The following is a 12,466-nucleotide window of genomic DNA, read 5'->3' on the forward strand; positions in this document are numbered from 1 at the left end:
CCCCCCCCCCCGAGTAGTCCCCACTGGTTCCCTTTAGCTTTTTTGCTTAGTTTCCAACCCCCCTGGCCTTTTGGCTTTGTTCTATATAGGCTTGCTTCCCGCCCCTCTTGCTTTCATCCCCCTGTACAATCTTCTTCCTCTTGGTGATGAATTTATTTATTCATCCAAAGAAAAAAAACTTCCGCCTGAAATTTCTCTGGCTTAGAATCTGACTTTCAGTTCCCTGTTCTGTTAATATTTGACTACAACAAGGGCACTAATAACTTAATATCCATCCCTTGGAATTCTAGAATATTAGGAAGTTTCAAACTGGTGTTCATTAATTGCCTTCAACCCAATTTGAGCATTTGATCTGCCCCGCGTATAGGGAACTACTAGTGGTTTCTAATTATGCTGTTTATTTCTATTTTGTTGGATCCCCTGATCTACAACATTTAACCACCAAATTTGGCTGACATTTTAAAATGTTATTCCTTAAACTGAGGGAATATTTTGACTGAAATAGTGTGCTAATCTGAGTTACATCACTGTACTTTCGAGGAAGTTACCAATACTGGGAATTCCAGCTTCTATTTTAAGGGAGCAACTGCACAGCCCCATCCAACTGTTGGATTCCTTCTACCTTTTGGACAGTAATACCCCTGTTAAGACCTACCTGCAACCAGACTTTGGTCTAAATTCGCAAGCCAGGTATTGATTTCTGAACATTATATCAAATCTGTTAGAACTAGTGTCCAGCGATCCTGTTATGTGAGTTGAGGACATAGTTCGTAATTTCCACCATATGCCAAATGCCCAAAACTATATACCAGGGTACTTTTAAAAGTCCCAAATGTCGACCCTTTTCAACACTTTTCAACCATTTTAATCAAAAATTCGACTATTTCGATGGGTAAAACCATTTTGGTCTCACCAACCCCTTATAAAAAGGGTTTGTTTCCTGGGAAACAAGACCATTTTGCAAAATAGAGCATACACAAAAAATCAGACAGGAAAAAATAAAACACAGTTTGCAGGTCGAAACCAAAGTTTCCACCACTGTAGGCAAAATTCCCAGATTTCCTTTCGCTGCCCACCAGGGTTGAAACCTGGTCAAAATGCGAAATTTTGAACCTTGGTTGAGGATTGGAAACCTCCTGAAGGGTAGTCCTACTCCATTACTGCCCTTCCCAGGCATGAAGATGAAAAGAGTAGGCTAACACCCAAGAGGCAAAGTATACCGCGAAGTCCATTTCTCAAACTACCACAGGGAAGCAAAGATAAAGAAGCACTCAATTAATTTCTTTTGCCTATTGGAGATGCCTAGAAGCAGTAGAAAATATATTTAAGTATATGCCTAAGGTAACTTACAGATAGACTACCACAAAAGCATCCCTACATATCAATGAACAAATAGCCTCACAATAAGTTTATGGGCCATGAATAATGTATGCCAAAAGTAAGTCGACCACGTGAACATACTAAGTTTTATATAGATTTCTTCAAGGCCACCCAACCCTATGTCCCAATCAGAGATGTAAAGGTCTCATGTTCAAGTGATAACAACCTACCTAGCCTGTTTTCTATAATAAAAAAAATTCTTTTCTAGGCCATTACCCATTTCTCTAAATGTAAATAGAAAAACTAAAAAATAGAAACAAAATGAAAATTTTGCTGCAGAGGTCAACGGAATTGAACAATTTTGCTGCTGCAGTCAACTGAATGCAGTCGAGTCCCCATCTAAGAGATCCGAACTTCTGGGTGATTTATGCCAGACGGAAATCCACTAACTAATATCTATAGTGTATTGATTATCAAATGAGCACAAATATTGCTCAAAAATCGTTGGATATAATACCTTTCCGAGGAACCTAATTCATCATAACAGCATATGCAGTAAATTCTCTCCAAATATACCAAAAACGGGATTAGGAAACTGAGCTAACCTCACACAAATCTAGACAATCAATTGCCGTAACTGTCAGATGGGTGGAGCGTTTTACACTTGTGATCTCACGAAATGCACGCCACATAACCATAGGTTCCCAGCTCAAGCCAGATGTAAGTTCAAGCACATTGCGGACAATCACTGGTTCACCCTTGATCCAATGATGATGGAAGTGCTCTAAGGCCCCATTTTGGACATCTTCAGCTCTTGGACTAAATAAATAGTTGTCCCTGGAATCTTTTCGAGAAGCAGATTTCCGTAAACTCTCGTTAATAGAGTCAATCAAGCCAACTGAGTTGAAGCATGAGCACCACTGTTCAGAAGTTCCAGGCACATCATTAACTTTGTTTTTCTTTGCAATTTTTTCTGCTTTTTTTTCCAGTTCGGCTGCCCAATTGTCCTCAAAAATACGCTTTAGCTCTAGAAGGCCACAGCCGCAACCTCCCATTTCCATTGGGGGGCAAGGGATACTGCCATTTTCATTTGCTCTCCACACTGACATTAGTTTATGAGCTTCCTGGTCCCTTTGGAAGTATGCATGATCTCCATGGTCCAGTTTTGAAGACCGCCTTGGCCTTGAAGACTTTTTTTTTTCAGAAGAAAGGTCCCCATGTAAGTATGCAGTCCCTCTATCATAAAATTCCTCTTTTACTTCTTCCCTACCACCCTGCAGGCAGCCATCACGAATCTCCCGACAACAAGTAAGGCAGAGGTCATATGAACAGCTAGGACAGCTTCGATGGAAATCGACAATAGAAGTTTTGCAGTTGTTGCTGCCAAAACAAAATCAACGACATCAAGCCTTCAACAAATTTAACAAATCATCAAAAGAAAAAAAGAACCCAACCAGAGAAAGACCATACCAGTACATACGTTCATCCACAGCACAGTCTGCCTTTGGTATTTCTACATCCGTCAGTGTTAAACCTGCCAAGAGTTCACATTCAGTTAGGATGGAAATTCATATTAAAAAACAGAAGGGGGCAGAATTAATGTTCCTATCACCTTTGTGCAATACACTTGATTTCTACCTCCTAGCCCATGTTGAGAAGTCCCATCACATTTCATTTGTCTTTCATGAACATCATACACCAATTAGTGATTGGGTAAACACAATCAGTTGATTCATGAGCTTATTCATTTCTGGCTGTAAATCTCTCTAAAAATCTAAATTTTTCAACCCATCATTCACTTGGCCATTCCATCATAGGCAAATTATTGGATGAAAACCAGTACTAAAACTGCTCCTAAAGAATGCCAGGGGCAATCAAACATAAGAAAACTTCAGATAACAAGATCGTGTAGAAAAAGAGAAGGAAAAGAGAGACGTGAGAGAAAAGAGAGGTGAAAAAGTAGGGAGAAAGATAGCTCCCGGTAGACGTTACTCTCCTACTGTGGCTAGTAACACAATCATAATAATAAGAACCCATAATTACAAGTTGAAGACAAGTCTGAATTATGTTGTTACACACAAGCCCTTACCCAAAAAAAAAAAGACAATAGACAACAAGAAAGAAACAGTAACTATAACTAACAAACAAAAACCAGAACTAATAAATGTTAGTGTGTGTGTGTGTGTCGGCTGGAGGAACGTATGTAGTTTACTATTGGGTTTGGGGTAGTTGTTAGCTAAGTTAGAGTGAGTTTCATTTTTGGTAATGCATCCTAGTGTTCTGTTCATGTTATGCCTCTGTAATAGCTAGTCTATATATTGAATGAAGGGGGCAGCCCCAACCACAAGGTTTTGACTCCCAAGTTGCAGCCATCTCTCTCTCTCATTGTATACAATAGCTAAGGATCATAACTAAACCCTACCAACATTAAAACTCCCCCTCAAGCTGGAGCATATATATTCCAGTCTACAGCTTGGAACAACAGGGACAGACAACCAGTAGAACTCAACTTGAAGAGACAAATCCATAGAAGCCAGCGGTCAGCAACACCAAAACTGCAAGAAAAACATCTTCCACATAGCACCATCATAAGCACACCAATCACCAACAGAAGCAGTAGAGAAAATTGTGTGTTAAATAAATCTAGACAGCAATGAACAAAAATAGTGGCAGAGAATGCCAACCACAATCAAAAATACCATAGCAGCAACAGCAACAATATAAGGCCTTCTCAAAGAAGGCAAGTAGTAATCTTCACAAAGAATACAGATAAAATAGTAGCATAGGTTGTTGCAAACCACAGATAAAAGAGCAGCAAGGTAGCTGCAAACCACAAGCAACAGAATAAGGTAGTTGTGAACCAAAACTAACAGCATAAAGGGGTGTTTGGTTCGGTAAATCAAATGGTGTATGTATCGGATATGAATGTCAATCTTTTGATAGACATTCTTCTGACTCTTTCTGAAAAATCATTTGGTTGCCTTGAGGCTAGTACATGTTTCTCGCGGGTTGAGATATTGGCTTCCATAGAGAACTTCTTTCCGCTTTCTCCTTTTATACTAGGTGGTAAAAAGGTTGCTCAAATCTGAGTTTAAGTGTTGAGGTAAACTCATATTTGAAACACATCCTTTGTAATATGGTCATTCACGGGAAGTAGGGTGTTCACTTATGAGGGTCATCCTAGTGGAACCAAACAACTCAAAAAATTAAGAATTCTCATTCTAAAGAATGTCATCCCAAAGATTTACCGAACCAAACACCCCCTAAGGTAGCTATGAACCACGATAACAATCTTGTGGCGAGGAGGATTCGGAGAGAGAAGACATTTACACTGGAGTTCAGATTCAAAACAGATGTCTGAGGAGTCCACATGAAACCAATACTCCGTATGACATGGTTTTGAAGAAGACCTACGGTGAAATACTTCAAGGTGTTTGGGTCCCATTGCTTCAACAAAAGGAAGGAGGAAAACCTTGGAAATTTTTATGATAGAGCAGATGAAGGAATTTTCTTGGGTTACTCTACAAGGAGTAAGGCTTAACTGGTGCTACAGCAAGAGACTAGGTAAGGTGGTTGAGAATTAAGATGTCAAGGTAGATGAATTGATAACATCTTCTAAGCCAGTGCAGTCAGAACTTTAAAGAGATTGTTTATGATGATGAAGTAAGCAGACATGGACTCAGATCGTCAAGAGACAGACATAGAGTTCAGCAGAAATGGGAGACCACGAGATGGAAAATTGCAACAGGATCATCCACACCCCAGATCATCATATATCCGAAGGCAAGTGTGCAGACTAGAAAGATGAAAGCTGCCACCTATTGTTCGCTATCACAGGTAGAGCCCAAGACAGTTGAGGAAGCTAGCAGAGATGAACACTGGGTGAAGGCAATGAAGGAAGAGCTGGATCAGATTGAGAAAAACCAAACATGGGAGTTAGTCCCAAGGCCAGCAAATAAGAGTGTCATTGGCACCGAGTGGGTCTACAAACCAAGTTGAATGAAAATGGCCAGGTTATTAGAAACAAAGCGACATGGTGTGCAAAGGTTAAACTTCTATGAAATGGTTTCATGGGATTCAGCCAATTGTCTCGATCGTGGGATATCATTGAAAAATAGGAATCGGTGTCATCAAACTTTGTTTTCCTGTGATTATTTGTAGATAGTCAATCATCAACTTTGGTATCTTATTGAACAAAAATGGTGATATTGTTCCTCCATTGATCAAGAATTTCGATTCTTGGGAAGTATCATGATCAGCCAATAAGAATATGTGGTCTCCACCTTCAATGGGATCAGAAAAGGTTTCTATTAAAGTTTCATCAGTTAATAACATGGTAATCGCCCCTGCCATTACCGGAAGTGATAATATAAGTGTGAATGATGTCACTAGAACAGATCACACAAATAGGGATGATCTATGCATAGTCACTCCAGGTCCACGCATATTGGAGATAGTTATAAAATTGATAGAACCTAAAATGGATGAAACACCATATAGATGAAGACTAGAAACTGTTGAACCAATTGCTCCTCCAGAATTGCAGATAATAACACTTAAGGGCAGATAGACCGTTCACCCAGTGCCGCTACCCACTTCTACAATTGGTGGCTTAATAGGAGCAAGAGACTTGGTGGCACCAACCAAATTGGTGTGCAAAGGTTATCCTCAAGTTGAAGAGATAGACTTTGATGAGACATTTGCACCAGTTGCAAGCTTGGAATCCATACGGATGTTGTTTGCTTTGGCAGTGTACAAGGGGTTTAAGGTGTATCAGATGGATGTGAAATCGACATTATTGAATGATAACCTTGATGGTTGACAGTAATCTATGTCATGCCAAAAGACTAGTCAGGTGGTATGTGGATGATATCATCTTTGGAAAACACTATGATGAGTTGTGCATAATGTAGATCAAGCTTGTAAAAGAAAGGGGTTGTTGGTTCCATTAAGCCGACCCAAAACCAGAAATTACTGTTCACATGAATAGTATCCGTGAACAGTGATTTGGTCCTTTTCCTTGTTTCCTTTTTGTGTGTTTTTGTTAACAAGTATTCAAGAGTCGGATCTAGTCTCTAGAAGGGTCATTTTTTTTTTCCCTTAGTCTCCAAGCTTATAATTTTAGCGATAGATAAGTCTAGCTTCTATTTTGTAGTTGTTTCCTATTCTATATAAAGAGGCGTTGTTATAACACAAACAGATGGATTGATTAATGAAATTGTTTGTGATCTATGCTTACTACTTTGACCTGAGAACAGTTTGTTCATCAACTGAGACAGTTGAGGGTGAGAGACCCAGGTTGAGATAGCCACTCCCCTACCCCTTTTCTTCCAAAATCAATTCTCACCCTCTTCCTTTCTTTCTTTTTCTATTTTTATAATTGTCTACTGTTTAAAGTGAGATTGAAGCCCCCAAATATTCCTAATCAGAAGACGCACACAAAGATTATTGAATTTAGTTACAAGGCTTTCCTAGGAAGAAATTTCAAGTGTGTATCTTCCAAAGTAGATCTTTGGTTGCTGCAAGATTTTAAGGGTTTGTTGAGAATCTTAGAAGGATCCGAGTTGCAAACGGTTCATGAGTGGGATGTCCCAAAGTTTTTTTTTTTTTCTTCTTTTTTTTCAAATACTTGTGGATCCATGTAGCCCACCCCATTTAGTTAGGATAAGGCTAAGCTTTCTTCTTCTTCTTGTTGTTGTTGTTGTCGAGAATCTTAAAAGGATCGCTTGATCCAAAATTGAGAATCATCCGGTGCTTCCAGCTCAAGTTCTTGAAGAATCACCCAAAGCTTCCTTTTTCTTTCAACCAAAGTCTGTCTCAATCCGGCCAGCAATTTTCTTCAGATTTTGATGGCTTGTGATGCAGAATCCAGGCTGAGCCGGGTCTGGTTGGATTTTTGGGATTAATAAGATATTTTCGGGTTTACTTTATTTGAGAAAGATTGAATTATTTCAATTGCGAAAATATGGAATATTTTATTTTGGGTTATTTTGCGGCTAGCTATTACACAAGTAGAAATTTCCAATTTTAAATTTATTGTGTTTCTACTTTAGACTAAGGTTTAAGAAGTAATGAGGAATGTAGGAGTCTCTATTTCACATTTTTATTTTAATCAGGCAAGTTTTGATTTCAATTTATTACATAAAGGCATGTAACCTAATTTGTTGGACATGATTTTGAGGATGAATTTATTGAGTGTTTCTAATGCCAGGAAAGTGAATAACTAGGTTCATATTACCTTCCCTCCCCCCTTTGTGCAATCTCTCTCTTCTTCTTCTTCTTTCTTCTTCTTCTTCTTCTTTCTTCTTCTTTCTTCTTCCTTTTCTCCGTTTTGTTTCCTGCGACTTGCAATACAAGAGGGCTGAAAAGCAGTTATCCTGGCCTCTAATCTATTGGACTTGATCTGTAGGGTCGAAGGTTGCCACTTTGTAGCTAACCCAAAACCCTAGGGTCTCAATTCCCGAGTCCCCTTACAACAGAACAAACTCAGCCTTATCCCAAATTAATAGGGTCGACTAGATAGATCCATAAAAAAGGCAACGAAATAGGGGGAAAAGTCCACATAGAGATGGGGGAAGGGAGAAAAGAAATTATGAAAGATGAGACTAAGAGGAAAGAGGTGCATCCCACATAATTCAGGAGAAACTCAACTACATGGATCCTTACCCTCCAATAGACTCTATCCAAGATCATAACTGGGACAAGACTGAGATTATGCATGTCATTCCTCACCACTTTGTCTATGGTCATTTTAGGCCTACCCCGAGCTCTCTTAGCTCCATCAATTTGAATCAAGTCACTCCTCCTTATAGGGGCGGCCTCAGGCCTCCTTTGATAATGGCCATACCACCTCAATTGGCATTCACGGAGCTTGTCGTTAATCGGGTCAACTCCCAAATCAACTCAAATATGTTCATTCCTTACTTTATCCTTCCCACTTTTCCTGCACATTCATCTTAACGTCCTCATCTCAGCTACACATAGCTTCTCTATATGACACTTCTTAACTACCCAACATTTTACCCTATACAACATAATTGGCCACACAAAAATCCTATAGAATTTTCTGTTAAGCTTCAAAGGGATACACCGGTCACACAACACCCCGGACGCACCTCTCCACTTCATCCATCCCACTTTGATTCTCTGTGAAACATCATCCTCTATGTCACCTTCTTTATTTATGGTTGACCCCAGATATCTTAAGTATTCACTTTGTGGAATCTCTCCTCTCAATTTTTACCACACCATTATCCATAATAGAGTGGCTAAAGTTATACATCATATACTCCTTCTTTGATCTAATATTCATAGAACCTTTTATTTCCAAGTTTGATCTTTATAGCTCCAACTTAGTGTTAATTCCTGTTTTATTTCATCCATTAAGATAATGTCATTGGCGAAGAGCATACAATAGGGGACCTCGTCTAGAATGCTTTTGGATAACTCATCCATGATAAGCGCAAACAAATAGGGGCTTAAGGCCAACCCTTGGTTTAACACAATTGCAATCGGGAATTCCTTGCCTTGACCTCCCATAGATCTCACGCTAGTAATTACACCCTTATACATGTCCTGAATTATATCCACATATGTACTCGACACCTCTTGCTTTACTAGGACATGCCGAATTAAATCTTTAAGAACTCACCATATCCCCGAGTCCCCTTCTTTAGTGAAATTCTTCCCTGTAACCAGAACAAAGCACTACCCTAGCGCCAATCCTTGTCTCAGAATTTTCTAAGCTAATCTATAGCCACTGGTTCAAGGTATCGTTGGTTGTTGTTGATAAGGCCAAGGCTTAGGAACTAATCCCTGAAATTTCACTTCGAATAGAGCCCACATAGGTGAGATCGATCACCCAAAACCAGACTAGTTCTACTGCCTGTAACCCCCTCCAAAGGTTGATTTCTTTCCTTAGTATTTACACCTTGCCATTGAGTTTTCCCCATTCCAAGAATACCCTTTGTACTAACATCACATTCCCCTTCTTTGCCATCCCATTTAATTGGAAGATTATCATTACCTCTTCTATTTGGACCTTAATTATTTAAGTGGGCCAATAAGAAATCCGATTCCAATTTTGGAACCCGGATCCACATCAATTAGTTCCCTCATATAGGATCTCCAATCGATCCAAAACTCAGCTCCATCTGAGCCGTGGCTTGAAAGCAATCGAAATCTCCTCAATTCAGCCCTATTTCCAGATCTGAGTTTTCTATTGAATCTGAACTTGACTTGTGTGTTGGAGTTACGATGGATCCTACTAGGACTGATTATTACCTTTTGGTAATTTACTCTAATATCGGTGCAAGGAGATGGCAAAAAGGATGAAGACAAGAGTTTGAAATGTCTATGCTAGAGGAGCTATCATGCTTTTTTATTATCTTAGGTGAAGTATGTCAAGGAGATGTCGAAAAAGTTCATGATGGAAGACAGCAAATCAGTGGCTACAACAATGATGGTGGGTTGCAAACTGAGCTCAACAAATAAGTCATCTCAAGTTGATTCGACACTCCCCATGCCAATCACAGTGATGCAAATCCATCACCAAAATGGGCTTGTTTTATTAGGAATACACCTAGGGTTGGGTTGTATACATGTTGGGCTGTTGGTCAATGTAATAGGCCACTTTTATGGACCCAAAATATGGGTAATAGGTCTGCATATGGGATTTCCTTATTAGGTAGTTTCTTTCTTTAGCTATCAGTTAGTGAAAGCCAATTTAGCATAGGCTAGTGGAACCACATCAGCATAGGCTACCTTAGCCAAGTTTGGTTATGGGAACTCTCATTCCAACTCTAATAGTTATCTTTATTTGAGTCCACATCAAACTTGAGACATAGGCATGTTAGGACTTATAGTTTGACTATGTTTTGAATTTGTTTCCTTCTTTATCTCAGTTTCCTAATTGGTTTAGAACTAGTTAAGGATTGGGTTAGGCCTTTCTTTTCAAGTGTCTGTCTATTTTTGAGTTTTGTATATAAGTTTCTAAGGGAGGCCAACATTGTACATGTTTTTTGTTAATGAAAATTTGTTGTTTTTGCTGCTCCTCTTCATATTCAAGATCTCTTGTTTGATCATGTTCCCCATGTGTGTGATCAAGGTAGGCTGGTCTTTGATCCAATCAAACCACCTTGGGTGTGAAGCTCAGGTATTAATTTATGCTGCTCTTATTGTTCCATCATCTTCTTCATCCATTAACAAGTACAGCTCTTCGAGTTCTTCCTTTAATTTTCCAAATTCTAGAAGGTTGGGTGTCACAAGTTTTTTCATTCGATTGAACTCAAATTTTAACCAAACCTTCAAGAACCTAATCTGGAATTCAATTCGATTTTGGGCTCATTCCAACGGCTGGATTTTGAAATTTTGCCAATTTTGCCCCTGCAATCAAAACTCTGAATCGTTTCCCTGTTTCTATTCTACCTATTGTTTTCACTTCAGTTTTAAGATTCAACTCCTGTTCTGAAATCAGAAGTCAATTATGGTTACTGTTATAATTTCCAAACCCTAACTTTGGGTCCAGATTTTACATTATTACCTCCAATGGTTGCTGCTTGTTTTTCCCCTTCCTTAGTTGCTGTTTTGCCACTTTAATTCATCTTTGTTTGCATCTGAATCTTCCATTAAGTTATAGATCCTGGTTATCTTGGCTGCTATTTTGATCATTCAAATTCAGTACTACATTAAGAACTGGTTGTCAAAGCGACAAGGTGACCGAAGGTGGTGGACAGGTGCTTAAGCATTTATGCGACAAGGTACCCTAGTGAAATTTTTTAATATCCCACTTTTCTGACATTATTTAGTATGCTAAATATACCTTATATCATCAAAAATCAACATTAAGCCACATAAAAAAAACATCAATATTGAACCACATCAAGTCATCAACAATCAACAATAAGTCACATTAAGCCTCCTCAAAGCCCTATGGATTGCCTCTCCCTCCTCTGATACCTCTTGGGTCTGGCGTAACATTCTCAGCTGTAGACCCAAAGCTCTTGAGGCCATCAATTACTCAATTGGTAAAAGCTGCAACACCTCCCATTATTTGGACCCTAACACCCCAATAGCATTCTCCTCTCCATCTTTAGCCCCAGATCAATATACTCCTCTGGATTAAGTCAGTCTACAAAGGTTGATGCCATCATGGGATATGACTCTTGGTCTCCCCTACTTCTCCCCCCCTCTTGTTGATATCTGGTCTGCCCTTCCTCCCCTCCCCCTGGGCTACCGCGGAAGGGAAGACCAAATTTCCTGTATCCCTTCTTCTTGTGATTTGCTTAGCACTATCTCTGCTAGGGATTTCATACGCTTCAAACGCCCCACCATTCCTTGACATAACATCATCTGGTTTAAGGGACATATCCCCCATCATAATTTCACTGCTTGGTGGGCCATTTCCAACTATCTACCAACCCATTATTTTCTTTTCCACAAACACATCCATGTCTCCTCTTCTTGCTAACTCTGCTAGAACAGCAATGAAGATGTTGACCATCTCTTTTTCTCCTACCCTTTCTCCTTAGTCTAGAAGGCCCTTAGTCACTGCTAGCCCTTGAGCATAAGTGATGCAGATACACACCCGTGGAGCAATCCATACCCATATGGTATCCAATTATAGATGAACCGGATCCATATTTGAGTCATGGGTCTAGTAGGATTTTAGTAGTTTATTTTATTTAGAAGAATAATATCCTTAGTTTATTTTTGGGAACTTGCATGCGTAAGACATAGTTAGAGTTGGTTTGGGATTTCTTTTTCCTTTTGAGTTACTTTCCATTTAGGATTTCTTTCCATGTTAAAGTTTTTTAATTTCCTATTTACATGCTTGTAACTAATTGAGAAAGATAGAATTGAAGTATGAAGTTATGAGTAGATATTTTGTTGTGTGCCAACGAACTTAGTATGTGTGATTCCCCTCTCTCACCCCTTCTTCGTGCGACTCCTTTCCCTCCCCTACAACTCTCAGTTTTCTCAGGGATTTCTTCCCTTCCCCTACTAACCCTCCATTAACTTGGTATCAGAGCCAAAGGGTCCTTCCTTTGTTCTCTCCCTATTCCAATTTCTTCCCAAACCCTTCTCTGTCTTACCATCTTCCCTCTATCCTTCTACTTATTACTGCCAAAACAACAATAGCAAAAAA

At 39.3% G+C, this 12,466-nt stretch overlaps 1 protein-coding gene across 3 annotated transcripts in view; it reads right to left on the bottom strand.

The window, feature by feature from the left end:
- LOC122078449 (lysine-specific demethylase JMJ25-like) overlaps window positions 1–12,466 on the bottom strand; it is a 52,096-nt gene that overhangs the window by 25,807 nt on the left and 13,823 nt on the right. For all 3 annotated transcript variants that reach the window (XR_006140071.1, XR_006140072.1, XM_042644432.1), the window contains exons 5-6: window positions 2,791–2,854; window positions 1,926–2,700 (exon numbers count right to left, since the gene is read on the bottom strand). Coding sequence is in view for 1 of the 3 variants with exons in the window: in XM_042644432.1 (XP_042500366.1) it covers window positions 1,926–2,700; window positions 2,791–2,854 (839 nt within the window). In the remaining 2 variants the exon portion in view is untranslated. The remainder of the gene's footprint in view (window positions 1–1,925; window positions 2,701–2,790; window positions 2,855–12,466) is intronic.

This window comes from Macadamia integrifolia, chromosome 5, assembly GCF_013358625.1.
Source record: "Macadamia integrifolia cultivar HAES 741 chromosome 5, SCU_Mint_v3, whole genome shotgun sequence".
NCBI lineage: Eukaryota > Viridiplantae > Streptophyta > Magnoliopsida > Proteales > Proteaceae > Macadamia > Macadamia integrifolia.